The 25,380-nt window shown below is 48.3% G+C and overlaps 1 protein-coding gene across 1 annotated transcript in view; it reads left to right on the top strand.

Annotated features, from left to right (window-relative positions):
- The first annotated feature begins 211 nt into the window (after positions 1–211).
- Positions 212–25,380, top strand: part of LOC144723394 (PH domain leucine-rich repeat-containing protein phosphatase 2-like) — a 90,881-nt gene continuing 65,712 nt past the window's right edge. Inside the window, 1 exon segment of the mRNA XM_078602132.1 lies at positions 212–1,495. Coding sequence (XP_078458258.1) covers positions 505–1,495 — 991 coding nt within the window. The 5' untranslated portion in view covers positions 212–504.

Raw genomic sequence — 25,380 nt, 5'->3', positions numbered from 1 at the left:
GGGGGTTCGGGGGGAGGGGTTTAGAGGTGGGTCGGGTTTTGGGGGAGGGGTTTTAGGGGGTTGGGATTTAAGAGGGAGGGGCTTAGCGGGAGGGGTTTAGGGGGAATGGGTTTAGGGAGAATGGGTTAAGGGGGGAGGGGTTTAGGGGGGAGGGGTTTAGGGGGAGGGGCGCGGTGGGGGTGTCACGTGGTGGTGGGGGTGAGGGTGACGTCACTGCGCTGCGTTCCGCGCGGCGACTCAAGATGGCGCGCGGCGTGGAGGAGGCGCCGCCACAGCGGCGGGAGTGCTGCCGCCGCTGCTGCTGCCGCTGCTGAAGCTCCGGCTCTTGTGGCTGTCGTGGCCGTGGTCGGTAGTCGCCGCGTCGCTGTCGGGGCTGTCTCAGTGTCAGCGGTTGTTGTACATCAGTGGCGACGTCACGAGTACGTGGGGCGCAGAGAGCTCGGAGAGACCGCGCGGCGTCACCGCCACCAGCAGCAGCAGGAGGAGGAACTCGCGGCTGGCAGCATGAAGGAGGAGGAGGAGAGCGGGGGCGGCGAGCGCGGCCCGCAGGGACACGGCACAGTCATCACCACCGCCGTCACCACCACCCCGACCTCCACCAGCACCGCCACCTCCACCATCATCGCCGCGGCTTCGCGTGGCCGCGCCTGCAGCCCCAGGGAGCCCAACGCGGCCGCGCTGGCCTCGTCGGGCTGGAGCCGAGTGCGGCGGCGCTTCCCGCGTAGCGCCACGGCGAGCGGGGCCGCCCTGCAACACCACCAGCACCACCAGCAGCACCACCAGCAGGGTCACTTCCTGCAGCAGCAGCCCCAGCAGCAGCATGCGGCACCGCACTGCAGGCCGCGGGCGGCGCGCCTGGAGGCCCGCGAGCGCGAGTGGCTCCGCGCGGACCGCGGCCGCGGCTGCGTGCGGCTCCACGGGCCCGACGGGGCGAGCTGCGGCCGCGCGCTGCTCTGCACCGAGGCCACGGAGGCGCGGGAGCTGCTGCGCATGCACGAGCAGCAGCAGGCGCAGGCCAAGCACAAGCTGGACCAGCGCCTGCAGGTCAAGCCGCAGCAGCAGCAGCAACAACATATGAAGCAGGAGTTGCAGCAGCAGCAGCAGCAGCTGTTGAAGCAGAATCAGGTGCAGCAGATGCTGAAGCGACAGACTCAGAGACGCCAGCAGCAGCACGAGTCCGTGAGCCCCGTGCGCGGGAGGCGCTCGGACGAGGACAACGACGAAGGCGAAGAGCAAGAAGAGGGAGAGGAGGAGGAAGAGGAGGAAGTGGAGGACGAGGAGGGCCAGGAGGAGGAGGCCGCGGCGACGCGGCGGCAGAGGCCGGCGCTCTACGTGCGGCTCGTGGGCCACGAGGTGGTCCGCAGGGTGGGCCCCGGCGAGCGGCCCTTGCGCCTGCAGAGAGACTTCCTGGAGGCGCTCGGCTACGCGGAGCCGTGGCGCCTCCAGGAGGAGGGCGCCGCGGCGGAGCTCGCAAGCCTCTTCAGACTGCACCTGGGTGGGTACCGCGCGATGCAGGCCCCCCTGGGGCTCTAACGAGAGAGGAGATACAGAGGAGGGGGGGGGGGTCTGTTCTTTTTCTTTCGTATTGGCTGATGTAGATGCAGAGCGGTCAGATACGAGGTGGGCAAGCCAGACCAGCGGCGTCAGGAGTAGCGGAGTGTGTCGCAGCGACTTCACAGAGGGGGTGGTGATGGTGGCAGTGGTCTGGGTTGGGTCAGGGTCTGCGAAATATCAGCGCTTGTGTTGGGACCTTCAAAGATGTGTTTGGGGGACCCAAGTTCACCCTCCGTCGCGGTCTCACTCTCACAGTGCCCCCCACACAACACCTGTACTGCCCTCTCCCCCTTCCCAATCCAAAAGGAGCTGTAGCCGGGGCTTCTTCTGGCATGGAGCTGAATCCGGACCTGGAAATCTTGTGAAACTACTGGAGTTACTCTTTGGTTCTTTCGGTAAAGTCACATAGAAAGAAAATAAATTAAATAATTTATAGAGTACGACGTTTAGATTGAAACAAGCAACCGTCATCAGGTAGAACTAAATTTGAGAGAGAGACAAAACACAGACACGGAGACACACAGTCAGACACACAAGCAGAGAGAGACACAGAGACACAACATAGACACATGTCTATGTTTATGTTGTGTGTCTTTCTCTGTGTGTCTGTCGTCTCTCTCTGTGTCTATATTTATGTTGTGTGTCTGTCTCTCTGCTTGTGTGTCTGTGTGTCTCCGTGTCTGTGTTTTGTCTCTCAAATTTAGTTCTACCTGATGACGGTTGCTTGTGTTGCAATCGAAACGTCGTACTCTATTATTTAATTTACTTTATTTCTACGTGATTTTACCGAAAGAACCAAAGAGTAACTCCTGCAGTCACGAAAGCTTCAAATCAAGTTTAAACTACTGGAGCTTTATAGCTCATCGGATTCCTTCAGTATGAGTAAAGATTCTGAGTTATAGGTCCTGTGCGCTGTGGGGAGCGAGAGAGAGTTGGCAGAGCAGTCGATGTGAAGTGATGCGCCTTACAAACACACCGCGTAGCTGTGTAAACCACTGTGGAAGGTAGAGAGGGTTAAACCTGATACTCAGACGGTTTGGGGCGGGAGTAATGTCTGCCTTACGGTAATAAGGTCAGAGCTGGGCTTTACCACATCAACTGGAAAATAAGCGTCTGGCTTTTGAATACAGGTGCGTGCAGAGGATGCTATCAATGTAATGACAGGTGACAGAGGAGAAAGCTACATGGAGGGGGACAGAATGTGTGAACGCTTATTTTAGAGGTGCGCTGGAAAAAGAGAGGAGGTTGCGTGACGAGTGTGGAACGCGCTTGGTGGAGGAGGGGGAGGCAGCCGCCGATGCGGGCATTGGGGCGGCACCCACCAGAGGTCGAGGGGAGGTTGCTCACGGGCACCACACGGCGCCTCGTCAGGCGTGGAGCCATCGCCGCGGTGGCTATGAGATGTTATCTCCCTCGCGCGGTATGCAGAAGGTCGTTGGTTCAATCCCGACTCTAACGCCTGCCGCATATTTGGAGTCTGCGTGTTCTCTCTCTTCCCGTGGTCGCGTGGATTTATCTCCGGGTCCTCCAGTTTTTCCCTCTACATTTAGAAACATGCGTTTAGAGTATTTAGTTGCTTTATACATTTCCACATGATAAGCCACTTCGTTGAGGTATCAATTGTGGCCAGGTCGCTTCTGAAAAATAGTTATACTTACCTGGTAACATAAAAAATAGTTTAGTTCAGCTGCATCGGCCATGATGACCTCTTGACCTTCACGTCGTGGGGGGGAGGAGGAGGCTTCGCTGACCGGAGTTTTGCTGATTGCTAGATTACGGAGTGGCCTCGGCTCGTGGTGTGAGTGTGTGGGGGGGCCGGTGTCGAGTGGGAAAAAGCTCCGCGACCAACCCACCCCGTGCCTCCCACTGCCCCCAGCGGGGCCGCACTGGGCGCAGTGTTGCTGTGTAATCGAATCCTCGGCGAGGGTTAACGGGGAAGGCGTCATCAGCCCGGGTTACGTAAGTGGCTCTTTAATTTGTCGCCGTACGACTCGAGTGCCGTTGGCTATGAACGGAGCTGGGGACGCGTTCTTTCGTTGCGCACGCATTGCCGCCGCGTGTCTGCAGCGGGAGTTGAACTGTGGACTCTGCACTTGCCTCTTGGCCGTGGGGGGGGGGGGGGCGTTCCGTGACGGGCCCATTCTGGTCACCCGGTACAGAGGTCAGGTGCAGTCACCTCCCCAGGCCCTCCACGCCCTCAGCTGTGTCACTCGGCAGGCGGGGGTGGGGTTGTACAGCCGAAGCGCCCTGCTCGTGAGCTTATCAGGGCATTTATAATAAGGGGAGGGGGGTGGAAGTGAGCAAGCCACGCTTAACTCCTGGCTTCTCCGTCGCAATGGCTTTTCTCGGCTGCTGGCATTGACGGCAGTGTAATCGGAGTGATGTCGACATGCATTCCCGCACAGCTGCCAAGGCCACAGATAATTGCGCCCCGCAGCACAGTGCGTAGAATCCTGGCATTTAAACGCTGCCGCTATCACGTTTACGCCGCGGTGTGGGCACGAGATGTCTCGGCCTTCGTAACGGCGGTGTGTGGCATGGAAAGCTCCCAATGTTTAAAGGGCTTAATGCGCGCCCCTGTGAGCTTAGGTGCGTGCCAAGGCGTTGTGCACGCACTACGGTAATGTCACCTGACATACGGGCACAGTGACGCTGTTTGCTGTACCGAAATCACCTCCACGTGTGTGTATTGCTGCTACTCTCGTTTCTCGTCATTTACAGAAAGTATTCGTTTTAAGAGCTTAAGCTTGTTTGGAAACATGTGCGGCCAAACGTTATTGCGCATCATTGTATGCATTAATTCTACACGGATCTCTGTAAGCGGCTTTTCAAATGAGAGCAACCAAATTACATCATAATCAGTCATTTTCAGGGTGAAGGGAGGTAAGCAGTGCAGATGTGCAAGGATGAATTCTACATTTGGTATTTTGAGTGAGGATTTGGAGTTTGAAGTATCTATTAGTTTTTTTTTTCCAGCAGGGAAGATGAGGAACATCTTTAAAAATAAAACAGTTCAAAAACGGACATGAAGGAGCCACAGTTGAGAAATTAGAAATAAATTTACTTCTCAGAATGAAACCCCCGGATTGTCAGAGTTGTCTCTGGCCTCGGAAAATTCATCACAAGTCGTGATCACAGGCTAACGCGATGTAATCGGAATCGCCAAAGAAAGGACCAAAGCTAATTACAGGCAAAAAACAATGCACTTAGCATTGAAACTGCAGTTCAAGTGGGGGGAATTTAGACTGCTTCCAAACAACAGATTAAGATAGTGTAGCCAGAAAAGGAAAATCATTAAGTAATGTCACCAAGTTAAATAATAATACAGTTGACGTGTTCCAGAAGGGGCTTGATGTGGAAAGTTGGGGGCAGAATAATACAATTTAAAACCAGCTTTGTGAAATCGCAACGTGCATGTCGCAGAAAGAGATAGATTTTTTAAAATTCCAAACAAAGATGGAATGTACAGATGTCTGTAAAACCATTAAGGAAAGAATGTGTAAAGGAGTTGGAGAACGAAACTTAAAAAGATTGACAATTTCAGTGTGAGAGCAGAAACACGGTGGGGGGGGGGGGCGATGATTGGCAAATGACAAATAGTGCCCATTAAAAAAAACTACTTGGGATGACAAAGCGTGAAAGGATCACAAAACTGGTCGGAACAACTCTATGAAGATGTTTATATCCAAAAAGAGGATGACATAAACTCGTGCACGGGGAGCGAGGAATCGCCGGACTGTGAGTGATGGTGCCAATGCGGGGAAGCCTTCATCCTGCAGCGGAGAGAAAATGGCTGATAATGACATCCATCTGTGCATTAGCAGCACATAAAACACATTTCTCAAAATGCACCTTCTTTGGCAGTGGCAACGGCAAACATATTGCTCAACTCCATATTTAAATGTGGAGGTTTTGCATTTTTTTTTTACTGCTCAGTAACACTTTGAGAACGTTTTCACCGAAGGATGCAATCGTATATTTCAATAAGAAATATACGTGAAAATGTCATGAAGCAACGTAGATTATATACCAATGCAGACATACTCATCACATACACCCAAAATCATTAAATGGATTTACCTCTGTAACATAACACTTTCTCTCCAGCTCGTGAAGGTGTGAATGCAGAGGCGGTTTGTCAAGTGTTATACATTATAGTTTATTCTTTAGAATTTGCTCTGGTGTGTGGCAATTTGGCCCTTTATATTCAGCTGATTTTATTACTCAGACTCTGCTCCAGTGTCTTAGTATTTAATCATAACCTGCGTGTGCTGCTTCCAGCTGGTGGAGACTGCTGTTCAATGGACAGGGCCGTAGCTTGTCTCGCAACCAAGATAGTGTTATGGATTTAGCTGCATTGGTAAGAGGTAGTATGCACATAAATGTGATGGTGGATAACACAAACGAGCTTCATGGGATTAACCTCCATACACAACATTCACGAAGTGGCGCTGCTGCTTCAGGCTGCTATTCAGTTTCACCTATGTTTATATCAACAGATGCACCCACAGAAACACATTGTAGTAGCAACGTGTATGCACACAGTACGAATCACACCCATGCCTATAGGGGCAATCCATTTAGTACTTACGCATAGGAAACGGGGTGGGGGGGGGGGTGCCTCGATAATAAGTTGTCTTCATTGGCCTTCAAATTAGATAGTCCGGCGGTGGACTATCTGTTTGCTTAAACACGTCAATATTATTCATCCTTGATCGTTTCTGCGTGGATTAAATATCTATCGTCAGTTCTATAGGATTCGGGGGGGTGGGGTGCGTCAAGCATACGCACACACGCAGGTGGGGGGGTCAGTGTAAAAAGTGTGCGTACAGGGAGGGGTCAAGTTTTGACAGATTTTTGCGTACGTACTAAATGGAAGGCCCCATACTATGCAAATAATGCCGTGCACATACATTTCCTGTCTCGATTGCAGTCACGAGAATTCACATACCTATATGCGTAAGACCTACAATAAGTCCTGCAGCATTCAAACGATATTTCCACACGTTCATAGATCTGGCACGTACCCCAGATTCACATTAGAGACTGTAACATCTGCACACATTATTTATATGCTTGCATGCGTCACACTGCTCTTTTCCGTCACGTGCTCATCTGTGAATCCAATTAGCTGTGAGCCAACGGAGCTGTGGTTCCTCGCGTTGTTTTGTGAATGCAGAAGGATTTGCAGATAACTCGGGTGTCGGATAAGAATCGAGTTCAAATGTGGCTGCCAGCATGCGCTACATCTCATTTGCTTTTAGTCGAGAGGGAAGGGGCCACGGCAAACAGCACCGAGCGACGGAGCACCGCATACTGCCCAATGTTGTGTGGGCCATGGCCGGCTCTCGTGCCTTGTTCAGCGAGGGAGTGAGAAGTTGTGCAGCAGCCACGGTATCTGCCGCCTCGTTTTTTCAGAGCCGCGCAGTTGTGGGGTGTCACCTGCGCTGCGTAGAGTATTGAACTGAGCGTTATGACCTGAGCTTGTATTGTGCTTTGTGAGTAGTGAGCTGAGCGGGTGATGCGCTCTGTGAGTAGTGAGTTGAGCGGGTGATGTGCTATGTGAGGAATTAACTGATCCTGTAATATGGTTCGAGACTAATGAGCCGAGCATGTGAACGCTTTGTGAGTAGTGAGCTGAGGGTGTCATGTGCTTTGTGAGTAGTGAGCTGAGGGTGTGATGCGCTTTGTGCGTAGTGAGCTGAGGGTGTGATGTGCTTTGTGAGTAGTGAGCTGAGCGTGTGATGCGCTTCGGGAGTAGTGAGCTGAGCGTGTGATGCGCTTTGAGAGTAGTGAGCCGAGCGTGTGATATCCTGCATGAGTAGTGAGCTGAGCGTATGATGCATTGCATGAAAAGTGAGCTGAGCGTGTGATGTGCCATGTGAGTGGTGAGCTGAGCGTGTGATATGGTGTGGAGCGACCAAGGGTAGTGACTCAGGTTAAATGATCTGCAAGTGATTGCGAAACTAAACATTTATTTTTTACACGCGGGAAGTACCTGGCATTGCCTGGGTGAAAAAGACAGACACACACATCGACTTACAGACATTGACCCACACACACAAACACAACAACAACAACTGCCATTCGCCACTAAGTGGCGGTGACATCACCACGACGCTTGTGCCAGGCCATGTGCACCTTGAGGCCACGTGAAGTGTCGAACGCCCGCTGGCAGGAGGTCACGGGGCAGACCCAGGTGCCAATGGGTCGACTGACTGAGATGACTGGCTGATGCACCACCTGTGCCCCCTACTGTGCCAACTTTCTGTGCTTTAACCACCCGGCGCTTTGCTTTTTGTTGTGAGCGTCGCTCCTCCGCCCTCTTGTTGTTGGAGGGCGACTGCCTCCAACTGCCCAGTAGCGTCCTTCACGAGCCTCCTCCACAGAGGCCGATCTTGACACCGCTGGTACCAGTCATCGGCAAGTCCACTCAGCTCCACATCCTCCTGTACCACATCACTCCATCTCTTCTCTAGCCCGTTCCGCGCCCGTTTAGCCCCCTCGATCCGGCCGAACAAAAGCTGTTCTGGCATGCGGTGATTGGGCATGCGAAGCTACATGGCCCAGCCAACGCGGCCTTGCCTGCCGGAGGTGCTCACCGATGGGACTTTGTCCAGATATTTCGAGGATTTGTTAGCTCACACAATCCAGCCTGGTTAAACCCAGGATTGATCGTAGGCAGGCCAGCCTAAACGTTTCTAACCGGCGAAGATGTTCCATTAGAAGGGTCCACGTTTCACAAGCATAGAGAATGAAGGGAATGACTGGCCGAGAAGACCCGAAGCTTCGTGCGGAGTGACAGACCAGGTAGCTTCCACACAGCGTTACGCAACCGATGAAAAGAATGCCACTCGACTGATTCGGAGTAAGACCTCTGCTGTTAAACCGGAGCCGGTCATGAGCACACTGCTCATGTATGGGAAACTCTCCACTCTCTCCACAACTGCCCTATCACCGATTGGGAGTTGTGGGGGTGGAGTGCCCGATGGTACAAAATACCCAGGCAGGTGCTTCGCTTTGGTGGGGCTGATGGTAAGGCCCCAACTCTTAGTGGCACACTCCAGTTTCAGCAGCAGCACCTCCAACTCCTCCTCTGAGTGAGCTGCAATTACCAGGTTGTCGGCATACATAACGTGGTTGACTAATAGGGAGCCACCCCTTGACTGCACCTGGGCATCGCTCAGCCTCCCATTGACTCTGTACCAGATGGAAATTCCTCCGGTACAGCTACTGAAGGCTTCAGGAAATACGTGGCCGAAATAGATGTTAAATAATGTTGGAGCCAGAGGACATCCCTGTTGCACCCCAAGGTGTACAGGGAATGGCTCCCGGCTACGTAGTCTCCTCAGCGTGCCTAGCAAGGCGATGTTGAATAATCCTTGCCAGGACCTTTCCCGGCACACTGAGGAGTGAGATGCCCCTGTAGTTGTTACAGTCTGTGCGGGGTCCCCCTTCTTAAAGGGTTAGATCACGTTTAATAGTTGTCTGCACACAAACATGATTAGTGTAATATTTGCAAGGTGATTATTTAAATAAATGGTTTTTATCAACGTGAGTTTAATGTAATATTTGCAAGGTGATTATTTAAATAATAGGTTTTTATCAACGTGAGTTTAGCGAAAGAAGCAAGAAAAGAGTACTTAACATTGCCGTGGTGAGGCCTAGTCCCGTGCAGAGCCTCCCCGCTTCGCCTAGATTGCCCAGCTGGCCGAGGTGGCATCTTGGCAGGCTGGGGGCTGGGCCGCTACCCCTCACCCCCCCCATCCACGATCCCCCGCCTGCTCTGCAGTAATATCTACGGCCTATATATAGTGGTAGCATCTACCGGCTGTATAGTAGTAACTGCACGCATCGGGGTAGTGGGGGGCACATCACACTGAAAACTTAACCTCAGCGTTTTGTGTATTTTTCTAGCATTTTTTACGCAAAATAAAATTTCCCCGTCACGCCCACCGAATGTGTGTGAGTTGGGTAGGGGCTGTCCCCCCCACCGAAGGCGTGCGAGTTGGTATGGTCGAGCACGAGTAATAAATAAATACATAAAATGGCACTAAATCGCTCATTAAACTACTTTTAAGTTAACGTATGGGAAAACGGAATAGCGCTTGCTCACCACGGGGCTTACGGCATGGTACCTGGCTATTTTTTCTTTAACGTAAACCCCAGAGTTTGAGAGCTAAATCCTTCGCAAGGGTGCACAATCACAGACAGACAAAAAATGACATTTAGAAAAGATTTTACCAGGGAAGGCCCAATGAGCTATACATCTCTTTTTCAGAAGCGACCTGCCCACAAATAATTGCCCAATTAATTGGCTTATGTGGAAATGTATAGCAGCCAAATACTCTATTTGTTTATTTTAAATGTGGAGGGAACACGCGGAGAAAATCCACGCGACCACAGGGAGAACATGCAAACTCCAAATATACAGCAGGCGTCAGGGTCGGGATCGAAGCCATGACCTCCTGTATACCAGACGAGATAGTTAATATCTCGTCACTTTTGCACCCCTTCGTCCATGAATTTGATGATCCACAACCCCAATGCTTGCTTAATCGATCATGCACACACAAACTTATATGTATTCAAAACGCAAATGTGTTTCCAGTTTAATTAGACCAGATTGAGTGACCAGAATCGATAGTGACGTCGCTCCCATCGCACAGCATTTCGCCGGGTTCCTGAGCGATGACTTCATGCCCCCTCCCCAGCGCTGTAATTTCGTCCACAGGCAGGCCTCTCTTAGCGTTCCTCAAGGCGCGTTCCTGGAGGTGTGAGCATGAAGAGAAATCGGCGCTAAGAGGGGTCCCGATACCAGTGTACATTCGTCCACAGGCAGGCCTTTCTTAACGTTCCTCACGGTGCCTAAAAGGTGCCATGATACCAGTGTATATATGGGGATGCGTTCCCGATGGCGTTATTTCTCGCGTATGAGCAATATATGAGGGCTTCATTGGGGTATTGGTAAGAGAGCTAATAGCAATGCAGATGGTAAACATTATTTAATAAAAAAAATAACGTATTATAATAACATCAGTTACTGAACTGTACTCACGAGTGGTGGGAGATGAGGTTTGAGCCGCTGCGTTGGGGTCTTAGTGGTGCCCTCGGTCAACATTTCTGAGGCGAGGTTTCTTTTCGGTGGGGCCTGAGGCTCCTCTATCCCTGGTCTCGTGAGGTCTCACCTGGCTGAAACGCGAGGGGGGGTCTGGTTGGCTGAGAGTTGTGCGTCGCTCTCATTGGCCGAGCAAATTATGGGGGCGGGTACGTTCCCTCGGCCGGCGCTGCTGCTGCTGCGTGTTCTAACTCGTGAATTTAATTTGTTTCGGTCAAACAATTTCGACAGCACAAAGCGCTATAACGAGTCTGCGTACTGCGGCGTCGCCATAAGTGAGGTCTGCCCGTACTGTGTATCATACACTAACATCATATCACGTTTAACACAAAGGCTTTCGCGACCAATATCCATAATAGAGGTTTTTGGGTTAGATCGCATAAATATATAAATGCGTCGTTAAAACCTGTAACCACCCGACACAGCCAACTAGTAAGGGTTGTCACGTAAACAAAACATTGCCAATTCATCACTAGTACAGCACACTGGTGTGTTGGAGAGCCAAGCCACAACATTTACAATCTGAGTACTACGTTTCGCCAGTAATTACAACTAGCTGTGTTATTAGCTTCATGAAGCTAGTTGTAATTACTGGTGAAACGTCGTACTCGGATTGTAAATGTTGTGGCTTGGCTCTCCAACACACCGGTGTGCTGTACTCGTGACGAATTGGCACGTTCTGTTTACGTGACAGCCCTTACTAGTTGGCTGTGTCGTGTGGTGGCGGGTTTTAACGAAACAATTATATATTTACTCAATCTAACCCAAAAACCTCTCTTATGGATCATATCACGTCACACTGTAAAGTATTCGGGAAAAAAACCTTTCTTGTTGGCTTCCTACCTGGCACCGACTCAGCGCGCATGCGCGGTGGTCATATTTAAATGATGCGGGAAGAGGTCACCTGCGACAGACTGCTTTGAGCCGGCTTTGTGGGTTGCGCTGACGTCACGCCTTCCTCCCCCCTCACCCTCCCTCCACCCTGGATGTGTATCCCACACAATTGAGCGGGATACTCTTGTCATCTCCATATATATAAAAGGCAAAGTTGTGATTGTGTGTCTGTTCAAAATGTTTAGCATATTTCCCGACATGCAACAAACTGGAAACTTGCCATATGGGTACTTTACAGACTTTGTACACCATGCAAAAATTATAAAAACACTTTTTTTTGGGGGGGGGGGGAGGGAGCTCAATAATGCATATACGGCAAGTGAGCTGTGACGTCAAATCTGTCACGTGACCCGCGCATGTGGAAGCGTAATGCATTGTAGTGTCGTGGATAGCGCGCTGTGCTACGAACCCGGCCACTCGAGTTCGATTCCCGCTCACGGCCACCACCGGTGACGATTATTTTAACTGCTCCTGGGCCTCCCCTAGGTCGACTCCGCCTCAAACGAGTAACTCGTGTGGTGTGTGAACATCGCCACTGGGGAGATAAAGGCGGCCGGGGTTGGTGAATTCAAGTCCCGGGCGAAGCCGGGTAGTACAGCTAGTGCTATCGTATTTCAAACTAAAACAATAAAAATATTCTTTTTTTAGTTTACCAGGTAAGGCCCATTAAGCTGCATAGCTGTTTTTCAGAAGGGACCTGGCCACAAATTGTAGTTTGCCGAAGTGGCTTATTATGTGGACATTTTTAGCAGCCACATACTCTAAGCACGTGTTTTTAAATGTGGAGGAAAAATCGGAGGACCCAGAGACAAAACCACGCCATCACGGAGAGAGAGATATGCAAACTCTAAATATACAGGTGTCAGGGTTGGGATCAAACCCACGACCTGTATACCACGCGAGGTAGTTGACATCCTGCCACCGTGGCTCCCATTTCATCATATTCTCACTATCACATTCGTGCTACTATATTTTTTTAGAATAAAAGAGGTAGGTGAGGGTGGGAGATAGAGGGGGGGCAGAGAGGAGAGGGATGGGCAGACGGTGAGAGGGCATCAAACGGAGAGGAAAGAAAGCGACCGAAACGGAAAGGGGAGAGTGAGGGAAAGCCACAAGCAGTGGGAGAGTGGATTAGGAACAGACATGATAAATTTAAAAGGGAAAGGGAGAGGTGGGAATAAGGAGAACGAGGGTGAGAGGAGAGTCAAACAGGGAATGAGATCGGGGGATGGAAGTGGGTTATATACCATGGAGTGAGGAGAGGGAACACAAGAATTAAAGAAACAGAAACACAGACAAAGTGAGAAATTTCGATAAATTTAAATTTACAGTGCAGAGAAAGCAAGAGAGAAGTGGAGACCGACATCTATATAAGAATGCTGTACATCTTTGGCTGGCTGGGAGGGATGGACGGACAGTCACGTCCAAAGGACATGTGGGTTGCTAGAATATATATGAAAAATAATGTCCTTGTCCGTCCTTTTATCTGTGAATCCTATAATCCGTGTAGGTCATATGGTTCATGATTAGAGAGTCAGCAGATCTCGGAGGATTTGCAGATGATTTGCATTATGGATTGAATGCATCTTCATTTGCTGTCCTATAATGTGGGATGCAAACGAGACATCAATGCTGGAAAACAGCTTCCAGCGCGGTACTTGGATCGTGGGCTCCATGGAGGGACTGCACTTTATTGCGAAGACTCAACGTGGAGAGATGCTCTAATTACGACTGTTAAAGTACGATCACGCGAGTAACTGCCTCTTTACATAAAGTGAATATGCACACTGTTTATTATGGAAAGCATCTTGAGGTCCAGTCGCGTTTAAACACTTTTATCATGTTATGCTTGTTTATCCCAGAAAGCCAGGAAGGTTCCTGACAATTGAGTAATTAAGCAGGATATATTTCAGCATTGGGATATTTAGCCAACACCAATTACATGTATCATGTTGTTTTACGCTATGAGAGGAAACTGGAGAATCCGGAGGAAACTCACGGAGAACAGGGGAGACTAAAAAATCCACGCAGAAATACACTCTAGTCGGGGATAGAATGCAGGCCCTTCTTGCTGTGAGGCACGAGTCTCACCACTGCACCACCTTGACACTCAATATAAGTCCAAATTGCATTTTTAACCATTTTAATTGAATTGTGAAAACAGCATAGCCATCAAATGTAACTGGGATGTGGAATTCTACCGACATAGTTTTGCACAGTATTTTTGTGACAGTTGTCTGTGGCTCTTAGTAAAATATGCTCCTCTTTTTCCAAATAATTTGTCACATCTGGCACCATCTCATGGCGAGGGACCTCGCTTTTATTTTTTTATTGTCATAAATCCCGCCTTGAGCAAGTTACAGATTTTCCTGCACAACAAATGGCTCCCTGCGAGCACGCCTCCAGCGCGACTGTTGGGCGGATTCCAAACGAACGTCCTTGAAAGTTTGAAAGGTGCCCCCTTTTTGAGTCAATGGTTGTGACGCAACACAGAAAGTGTAAACCGGTATGCCATTTTTGGGCTTTCCAGTGTAGCGTAGGATTGCCCTCCCCTACTTCCACACTTGCTGTGTTCGAAGGTGTATTCAGCGTAGGTCCTCCGGTTTCCCCCACCACATTTAGAATAAACATCACGCGTTTAAAGTATTTGGGCTCCTATACATTTCTACATGATAATCCATTCGTTGAGCTATCATTTGTGGCCAGGTTTCTTCTGAAAAAGAACTATATAGCTCAGTGAGCCTTACTTGGTAAAATAAAAAAAATGGTTCAAATCGTTTTTAGTACAAGACTCTCAAATTGATCACATTCGAGGCTTCATAGCTTAGATTTGTTTATTTGTGTACAGATGAAGATCAGCCACCCAGGGATTCAAACGGGCACAGGCGCAGTGGATGTTTTGAGGAGGCAGTGACAACGTTCCACTGTGGCGGCTGATCAGTTGAAATTTGGCCTTGCCTGTAAACATCTGGCAGTTCACCAGTGATGAGACACTGAATGTCAAAACCCGGTCCCTAGTTTTAATTTGCGGTGAACTGCTGAAATGATGCACTTGTCTAAGGCTGTGTGGCTGATTGTATTTGTAATACAAAACAAAATTGTGTGGTGGGGCAATGGTGGAGCCAGGATTTTCAGGTAGGGGGGGCAACCCCTCCAGCAATGAAAAATGATAGGAGTTGTTAGTAAGTAAGGACTTGTCCCTTACTTTTTATTCGATACGTGTGTGGCGATGGCGCAGCCATCGATCGAGGGTCGAATTCGAACCGCGTGTGATCGGCATCGCGCTCGCTGAAGGTGTTTGCCTTCAGGGAAGTCGTGGACTGTAGACGCAACTACGCACAATTCTGTGAGTCACTTATAACTGCTTTGCCGTTACTTATTGCCAATTATGGACTCAGACTATTGTCCTATCATCTCATAGAGTCCCTGGGACATAATAATATGCTACACAGTGGCAGTGAGGGTCGCAAAATGCCGATTTATTACTAATAAACCCCAATGATCCGATCGAAATTAGGGATTTCGATGGGATCATTGGAGGGGCACGTGCCATCCCACCCCCCCCACTGGCTCCGCCAGTGCTGCGAGGTGAACGGCCTTTACGTGCAAACGCTGGGCGAGGTTAGCCAAACAAACTGTGGGGGTTGCTCGCACGCAGCAGGGCGTGGTGAAAGCTTGAGGGAGTACATGTCGAGCACACAGCGCAACCCGGAAAACAGCACTTGTATCGAAAGTAGGATTGTTTATCTAAATATTAAAAACACAGAAACGTAACATTACAGGGGGGGGGGGGGGCAGCAGCAGCATGTGGTGAGACCGAGAGTCCTAGAACTCGCACTCAGCCTCGCCACGAGCTGTGGCTGCTGTGGTTGTGGCTGCAGCTGCTGTAGCTGCTGCTGTTGTGGCTGCAGCTGCTGCGGCTGCTGCTGTTGTGGCTGTGGCTGCTGCTGTGGCGGCTGTGGCTGCTGCTGTGGCTGCTGTTGTGGCTGTGGCTGTGGTGGCTGTGGCTACTGCTGCTGTGGCTGCTGCTGTGGTGGCTGCTGCTGTTGTGGCTGTTGCTGCTGTGGCGGCTGCTGCTGTTGTGGTTGTGGCTGCTGTGGCTGCTGCTGTTGTGGCTGTGGCTGCTGCTGCTGTGGCTGTGGTGGCTGCTGCTGCTGCTGTTGTGGCTGTGGTGGCTGCTGTGGCTGCTGCTGTGGATGCTGCTGCTGTGGCTGTGGTGACTGTGGCTGCTGCTACTGCTGCTGTGGCTGTTGCTGCTGAGGCGGCTGCTGCTGTTGTGGTTGTGGCTGCTGTGGCTGCTGCTGTTGTGGCTGTGGCTGCTGCTGCTGTGGCTGTGGTGGCTGTGGCTGCTGCTACTGCTGCTGTGGCTGCTTGCTGTGGCTGTGGTGGCTGTGGCTGCTGCTGCGGTGGCTGTGGTGGCTGCTACTGCTCCTGTGGCTGCTGCTGCTGAGGCGGCTGCTGCTGTTGTGGTTGTGGCTGCTGTGGCTGCTGCTGCTGTGGCTGTGGTGGCTGCTGTGGCTGCTGCTGTGGCTGTGGTGGCTGCTGTGGCTGCTGCTGAGGCTGCTGCTGCTGTGGTGGCTGTGGCTGCTGCTGCTGTGGCTGTGGTTGCTGCTGCTGCTACTGCTGCTGTGGCTACTGCTGCTGTGGCTGTGGTGGCTGCTGCTGTGGCTGCTGTTGTGGCTGCTGCTGCTGTGGTGGCTGCTGCTGTTGTGGTTGTGGCTGCTGTGGCTGCTGCTGTTGTGGCTGCTGCTGCGGCTTTGGCTGCTACTGTGGGTGCTGCTGGCCTCTCCGCCACCTCGTCCTACACAAGCGGCCACGCAGGACCGCAGCCCTGTCCCGCACCATCCATGCGTCCGAGCTGGTTTGTTTGTCTCGTGTATTATCCTCATTAAATGTCATTTTGGCTCACATGTCCTGTCTTGTTTATAATGTATTAGTCTTGATAATTTTTGTTATTTTCTGAGGAAAGCCTTCCAAATGTTTGTTAGCAGCAAGCGGTGATGTTGCCACGTGGAATCTTTGTGCCAGTCATTTGCGGGTCATTTTTTATTTTACCGTATAAGGCCCACTGAGCTACATACCTCTTTTTTAAAAGCGACCTGACCACAAATTATATCTCAACGAAGTGGCTTATCATGTGGAAATTTATAGGAGCCAAATACTCTAAGCACGTGTTTTCTAAACGTGGAGGGGAAAACTGGAGGACTCAAAGAAAAATCCACGTGTCCACGAGGAGAACATGCAAACTCCAAATTTTGTGTTGTCTGGGTCGGGATCGAACCCAAGACCGCCTGTATAACAAGCGAGGTAGTTAACATCTCGCCACCGTAGCGAGATAATATGAACCCAGCAAACCTGAGTTTGATTCCCAGCCACAGATAACATCAGTGGCAATTGATATCTGAATTACTTCTGGGTTCCCCTTCCACTTGGACTAACCAGGATAGTAGAGTATAGTCAGACAACCAAAATGACTGACATGGAATGGGGAGGCCTTCAACAGTGGGTTGACAGTGCAGTAAATCTTTAATTATTTATAATATTACACATACCCATATATAAATACATATGTATATATGTTGAACTTATTTTGCACTGTACATAGCCAACCGTGCTAATCGGAGGTGTGGGGGAAGGACAACAAACAAAACACAAAAGGATTTCAAAACAAATGAGTTTTAAATCTCGATTTAAAATTGCACAGCTCCAGTGGCTTCCTAATATCGGAAGGAAGAGCGTTCTAGACGGCCGCAGAAGCACATTCTAAAAGCACGCAATGCGGTGACGTCTTTATTCGATGGCTAGTCAAATGCTGCTGCTGCGAGGATGACTGGAGTTTGCCTTATGATTTTATGCTCCTTTACGAGGTCAGCCAGGTGTTGTGGTTAAAAAGCAAGGTAAATTGTAGGTACGTAAATATAGTTTCCTCCCATTACAAAAAAAATAAACATTCAATTTTACTGGTATCTTCCGAACATCCCAATGCTGAATTAAACATTCCTGCACATGACTCAATTGGAATTACACAGCAGCATCGCCCCCTCCTGAAAAAGAGTCTTGAGACTCACAGAGATTTGCTTTCTAAGGTAAAAAAACGCGTGGTGATAATAATCATCATTGTCATCATCATACAAATGAGCTTTGCCTTGTTTCCACAGCACGCTAATAGCGCACTATGTTGGCAGGCCTCTGACATCCCGCTGTCCCCTGATTTTGCAAGCCTGTCTCTTGAACTCGAGCGATCTGCTACTGCCCTGGAGGGAGCACTCACCATCATCTCTCTCTCAGCGCTGCTGCTGCTACCCCTTTTATCTGGGCTCCCTCCCCGGCGATGTCACGGCGTCACCTTGGCAACAACACTCGCACTCTTCCATCAAATCGTTCAACAGCCCGGCCGTGTTAGATTCAAAATGACACTATCTCACGTGTCTTAAGCTAAGCCGGTGAAGGGGGTTAAGAACAAATGTAGTATTAAGGCATTGTCGCTATCCATTTCATCTGGAGTTGCTTTTGATCTCAATTTTAGATGTATAAACTTATTGGTTCAGCACAATTATATTATAATTACGCTTGTTTACCCTGTAAAATCACAATGATTCTCAGGACATTTTCAGGAGGGTCCTGCCAAGTTTTCACATGAGGGGAGGATATTCTTGGTTCTTTCGGTAAAGTCACGTAGAAGGGAAACAATAAAATAATCAAAATATAAAACAATAAAATTCTCACGACGTTTCGACTACAACACAAGCAATTATCATCAGAGAATTGTATTGTTTTATATTTTGATTATTTTATTGTTTCCCTTCTACTCGACTTTACCGAAAGAACCAAGAATATGAATCCCTGCAGTCACGAAAGCTTTAAATAAAAAATGAGGGGAGGATGTAATGAAAGCTGAGCAATATTGCAACATTTGGGTTAAAGTGTGATGCAGAATTACTACACCAGAGCTCATGATCTGGCACATGACATCTTTCACACGTTCCCATGTGCCTGCCTGTCGCCTCTGCACTGCCCGTCACTGAGCGGGGACGTGAGTGTTTACACAACCTGCTGCGGTGATGTAGGGGGGAGATACGGTGAGGGATTTCCCATGCCTCATGAATGTCCGCAGATCATAAACGACATCACGATTATTCTAGCCACGGTAACATCAATACCCACAGTCCTTGGAAAGCCTCACTTGATACAGTAAATTTAGCTGTGACGGTCCCACCTGATGACGGAGACTTGTGTTGCCTTCGAAACGTCGTGATTTATAATTTTATTTCTATTATTATTTCTATTCTTTTTATTTGTATTATTTATTTTTACCTACGTGACTTTACCGAAAAAACCTAAGAGTGAATCCTTGGAAAGCGTCCGGGCAGCGCAGAGCGCCGCTTGATGCAGTAGGTAGCATGAACGGTTTTTGTTCTGTTAATTTGTTAACCCGTCATGTTATCATTGACAGGAAGAGGTTGTTTTGGAACAGAAATATTTAACGTGTGGCAGGTCATCTCTGTAGTGAAGCCTGACGCAAAGACTGTGTGTTGTGTTCGCTCTGTATTATGTTGGGGATCCGGGGTAAGCTGCTTTGCTAGTCCCTTTGTTGTCAAGTTTCTTTTGTTGAACCAGGCGGGGGCTCAAGAGACCAGGATGAGTCATTTGCATGAGTGACCCAAGTTACTAAAATGACCAAAGCGAAACTAAATAAAGTATGTAATAAAAATGTGTAAAGTAATCACAAAATGGTCACAGAATAATTTTTCCAACCCCACAGGGCCATGACACGTTCGGTGCATCAAAAGCCTGTTGCATTCAAAATAGAGCATTGAAACGTTATCATCCCCATTGGTTACAAAAATAATGATGCTTTAACCACAACATTAGAGCTCCAATGCGACTTCATTCATTGGTTACCATCAGAATTTGTCGTGACAATGTCTTCATTGGTAACCATCAGAATTGTTTTTTACAGTGTCTCTTCTGGTATGAGGTTGTTTCCTTCCATTATATTATTACTTTGGCAAATGCGTTGTACCGGTTACAACAGGTTTCATACCAGCTCATGTGGCTGCTGGTAACTATTGCAAGAATGCGAAAGAGAAATGTTATTTTTAACTTAACCTGGCCTGTCCAACTCTAAGTGAAAAAAAAATCATGACCTTTTGGATGACGAATGTAGGGTTAATATCTGTTTCAGTGGTGTAACAATGCAGTTTGTGTTGTTTGCACAAAATAAGTATTTTTGAAGTTGCCCGAAAATGCTATGGCATCGTACATTTCACATCCACTTCCGTGAACACTGTTATAAAAAAAAGCAACAATGTGACAAGATTGACGGTGATTCTTCTCAACGGTGTGATTCTTCTCGTATTGCCATCTTCAAGTGCCGGTAACATGGGAGGTTGTCTCTTAAACCGTACATCTGTACCATCTGAATGATCCCAATAGTGCTACTTTGGGAATATGATGTATGCAATAAATAAGCAGTCACTACGTCTCCTTCACGAATTTATTTCTTTAGATAACAAAGAAAGTGTATAGAAATATTTTTACGGTTTGGGAACATGTGGATGGATTTAGAGACTCATTTGCAAGAACAAACTGACAAAAATGCATATTAAAGGTTTTGGGGTTGGGTTGCGTAAGTATGAATGTGTCGCAACCCTTCACCACTGGACACCAGCAGTAAGGTTTGTCCGTAAACAATGCGCCAATTAGTTACTACTTCAACAACAAGGCAACTCCTATGACTAATTGGGAATGGGACGCAAGCGTAGGATTGATCACCCTGTCGCTGGCCGCCTTTGGGGAGGGTGTATAGTATGAAAGGCCAAAACACCCTAGGAACCAAAGGTTCACTACTGACGATGCGCTCCCCAAATTTCACTGTTCATGAACTCTTGGAAGTGCTTGCACAAAGGATAGTAACATCTCACCCTGTGTTCTTTGGAATCTCTCCAACAATTCTCCAACACGCCCAACGATTTTTTTTTATTTACCAGGTAAGGTGCCACTGAGCTATATAGGTACTTGTCAGAAGTGACCTGGCTATCACAAATGATAGCTGAACGAAGTGGCTTATGTGAATATTTTATAGCAGCCAAATACTCTAAATGCAGGTTGATTCAAAATGTGGCGGGAAAACCCAGAGGACCCAGAGAAAAACCCATGGGACCACAGAGAGAACATGCAAACTCCAATTATACAGGCGAAGGGGTCGGTATCGAACTCACGACCTCAAGTATACCAGGCAAGGTAGTTAACATCTCGCCACCGTGGCACCCCAATGTTAACTCCAATGCTCTGCGGAGAAACTGAAAACGTGAATCATGGTGACGTGGAAAAAGCTGTTATAGTCTCAGTGTGTCAGAATATGTATTGAGTTGCAGGTTAGGTTATGATTATGAAATAAAGAGTAACAAACATTGGTCTGTCTTCTGGGGATATCTAAAAAATGCACAAGACGAATCTAATACTCAAGTGATCATATGAGAGGTGTTCCAAAAGTAAGGAGACCTTTAACTCTGTCAGTGTGATGATTGTAAATGTTGGGTAGTGACTTCGTCGCAGATTTTGCACCCTAAATGGCTGAAGTAACACGTGATCACAGATGGTGATTCCCCTTGCATAACCGCACATTAGAAGACAGTGACATGTTGGTTCAGTCGTCTGAGGTTGTAAACAAGAGTAAGTACAGTTAATGATGAAGGAAGATGCGCTATGGTGACAGTTGTGATAATCATGACAATACATATATGGGTGGAATAGCTGCAATGAGGAAATGAGGATGTTTGTGATGATTGCAATGGTAAGCCACTTGATGTTTCGAGTCGGTCAACATCACTTGTTCATTCTGGACACCAAATGAGTAGGAATAAGCCACATGCCAGTGGCCATGAGGATACATTTGGAAATGGTTCGTTCATTAATTCCTGATGAGGCGAGTTTCCAAAAAGTGTGTCCGAGTGTGCCGAATAGCGGGGAATATCGTAAATAATGTAGGGTTCCCTGGCATATTGGTCAGTGTCATTTGGAGGAAATGCGTTTCTGTATCATTGCTGTGATTCATAGTGTTGTCACCCACCCGTTTCAGCTTTTCTGATAAATTCCACATGTCTTTACGCCCCCAGCGGACATACATATAAAAGTTATTCTTACTTACTGAACCACCATTACTCTCTGCAGACGCGTGCATGTAATCTATTACTGTGGGGGGACAGGGATGGTGGACCTGGTAGATTGGTGTGCTGTTACACAACTCTCAAACCTGTTGGGATGGGAGGCATCCACAAGATGACAGTACAGAACATCGGTTCAGGGCCCTTTGTGGGCTCATGAGTGTTATTCCCATGTACACATGTGCTTTTCTCCTGGTTCTACAGTTTCATCCCACGTATAAGATACTCATTAAAATAAATTGGTGAAATATTCCCATGCATGACCGTCTTGATATAGTCCTGACTTAGTGAGGCTTTTTCAAACAAAGGAAATTCTGTTAAATGTATAATGGTGCCGGCCCGAGCGAGGCACGGCATGCGATGTATTGCCAACGCGGACACCCCGTATATGTGGGTGTAATACCAGCCCCAGAGGGGGCTCGGTGGGCGCTGGGTCATAGCGCTCAGTGGCACCACGCATGGTGTGCAGTGCTGACTCCTACAGGAGGGAGTGTGAGAGTGTCAGCTATGGGATGAGGTTACCCCAGGCCATGGCACTCTGGTTGATCCCGGAAAGCACGTGACCAGTACGATCTACACAGAGACCCCAAATGGGGGCTGGGGGGTGGTCATGTGCCGGAGCGAGATCGTGCTAGAGGGTTCGAGAAGGTGGTCGTGGCCAACGGGCAAGCCAACCACGGCCAGCAAGCATATAACCCGGGTCCCCGAGAGGGACCGGGGCTCTGCGTTGCTGTTGTCATCTGAAGATCTACGTTCTACGTGGACCTGGACCCAAGCTGGGGTCCGGTCCGTTGTAGCTGCTCCCAGTGTAACTAGTGTAGTTAGCCTGGTGGTCCACCACCATAGGGTCTTATCTGGTAAAGCGGCAGTTACTCCTTTGTGTTAAGTGTGTTGGTATTAATAAATGTGTTGCCTCCAAAGAGTACGTCTGCGACTCGGTTGAATCCACTCCACATTTATTAATATTCCCCACATGTGTTCCGCTTAATACAATCTCCTCTTCCTAATTACTGCTCCAAAAGTCTTTTGCCAAGTTCTATTCTGAACTTCCAAGTTGCTTACCCATCCTTCTATTCAGTTCCTAGCATCCTCAGCAAGTATCTGTCTTCATAATATGTGAACTCACAGTAATGACGTCCGTTTGGGCTATATACTATGCTCCATGTGAATGGGTGAATAGCAAAACTACACAAACTCTCTCCTGTAAACCTCTCGTAGCCAATGGACCTCGGATGTTGGAATTTAGCTCCTGAACATAATTCCGTATGCAAGAATATAATTTGTATTCAAACAACTGGAGCATTGCTCTGGCTGTTTATCGCCCAGCTCAGAAACCCGTGCGGTAACTCACATCCTGGCCTCGATCACGCATATTTTCGCCAAGGTTTGACTTCTGTGCTCTTCCAGAGTGGTTTACATAATCCATTAAAAACCCAGCCTGTTGGCACAGGGTGTCTTATAAACCCCTGTGTCATGAACGTTATTATTCCCCCCCCCCCCCCCCTGCATTCGGACTTGGTAATCACACCTATTTTCAAGGTGCACGACAGCCTCATAATCTCTGCCGCCAGCTTTGTGTCTAGAATGCACATCTTGTGGACCCGGTGCCTTCACACCTGCACGGTCACGCCAGCGGTTTACTTTCAGCAGTCCTCACAAGATGTACCAAGTGTTTTTGGAAGCTGAGGCTAATTGTTGTACGACTAATTCTTGTACAATTTAAATGAACGATGAAACTAATGTGTTGCTATGTTAAACAAATGGATAACATATTGGCAGTATTGATACGGCTTTTTATTTAAAAAAAATAATCCAGAGAATATGCCGGAACCTGGATAAATTATAACTTGGTCGATCACGCTCTTTATCTCTTTCTGTTGCAGGGGTAACGATAATGCTCGGAAAAATTATCATATAATCTCCCCCATTAACACAACTGACGTGCTTGCGTGCGGGGATGGAATTCCTTTCCAGCTCAGACCCAGTCTGCTTGCCCACCGCCACATAAATAACCTCTTGTTGTAACAGCTCTCTCGCTGGTTCAGCAGTTCCACAGCTGGATTATTTTTTCCGCCTGAAGACGACCGCTTGTGTTGCGATCGAAACGTCGTGATATATTATTTTGAATTTAATTACATTTTTCTACCTATGTGAATTTACCGAAAGAACCAAAGAGTATATACAGTAGCATTGCTATTAAGGAGAGGACCAAGCAAATTCATGAAAAGGTTTCCCAAAACTTGGCGAAATAATCCAATCACTCAGCACATCGGCGGCATCTATGTCAATTGTAATGACTTCGCACGCAGTGGCTAGTAACGATGAGTGACCTGGGCCTACCCCAGTCTTTCCTAGATGCTCTTACTTGTTATACTAGTATGGGTAGGTCTGGTTAATTAATTAATAATTACTTGTCTCAAGGATTTAACAAAAACCACCTAACTTTTCTGAATTAATAGATTTTCCAACGGGAAACACTGAATTAAGCTGCATAATGCATGCATACCAAAACCTGCCTCAGGCAAGCAGGTCATTTCTTTAATCCAAATATTTAAAGATATCAGAAATCGGAATATCGATCAGTCCCGCAGATGCGATACTCGGTAACACACTTGTTGCAACACAAAGGAAAGTGGAAAGCGACAAATGCAGATTTTTAACGCATGCCCGGGTAGGAGGCCAAGGTTTAAGGAGCGTTCGCGTCACAGTGCTCACTCCAGGGCAGGGGCGGCGAGTGTCCGTCCACACCGTTGTAGCTATTCACCTCGACAGGCCTGCCTCGTGGTTCATTATCACTGTCTATTGTGAGCCATTGAGAGAATGTCGTCGGAGCAGTCTGCTCGGCGGTTCCTCGTTTACTTGCCGAGGCGAGAAAGGGTTGAAGAAGGGGTTGAGAAAGGGGGTTGCCTTTCTCGTTGTAGCGCTCTCTTGGTTTGCCAAGCCGACACACAGCGGCGAGCTTTTGTGTTTTGTGCGTTAATTGTTGTTTGGTCCGATTGCTTTTTTCCCGCTGTACTTTATTAATTTGTGTTTTGCTATAGTAAATTTCGTGACCCAGTTCACTTGCAAAAGAGAGAGAGAGACTATCTCGGTCTCTTTAATCCTCAGTTGGTTAAATAAAATAAACTTGTATGTTGGACTGTGACGGCGCAGTCTGTGCGGCCACACCGCAGCACATTGTATCTGATTCTCTGAGCGTGCGAATGAATTCCTTCGTTGCGCAAGCAAGAAGGATGCAGTTCTCACGGTGCGTTCTTTACCGAAGAAGCACGTGTTAGCTCTTTAGGCGCGTCGTTAAATTGCTCTTCATTGTTAAGTTTGGCTTTTATAAAAGCACTCAGCCGTCTCTCATCCAATTATGCATTAGTTTTTTAAAATAGTTTTTTTTATCAGCCTTCAATAATTGCCCCTTAGGTGTGCATGCACTTTTTTCCAGTTGTGTCCAGTTTACGCAATAAAATCTCTCCTTGAGGATGGAGTAATGCGTGAATAATTTACTTCGCCTCTTACTCAAGCAGTACCATCACGACATGACGAGACAACTGTTTGTCCACCATGTCATTGGAGTCACTTGATGTGTTCAATAATTAATATGTAATTCATGATTACACATTCGGTTTGTTTACGCAAAAGGGCAGTTTTAGTTTG

Source organism: Lampetra planeri, chromosome 17 (genome assembly GCF_965212315.1).
Source record: "Lampetra planeri chromosome 17, kcLamPlan1.2.h2, whole genome shotgun sequence".
Classification (NCBI taxonomy): domain Eukaryota; kingdom Metazoa; phylum Chordata; class Hyperoartia; order Petromyzontiformes; family Petromyzontidae; genus Lampetra; species Lampetra planeri.
The sequence above is the reverse complement of the archived record's forward strand: the minus strand, read 5'-3'. Positions and strand labels throughout refer to the sequence as shown.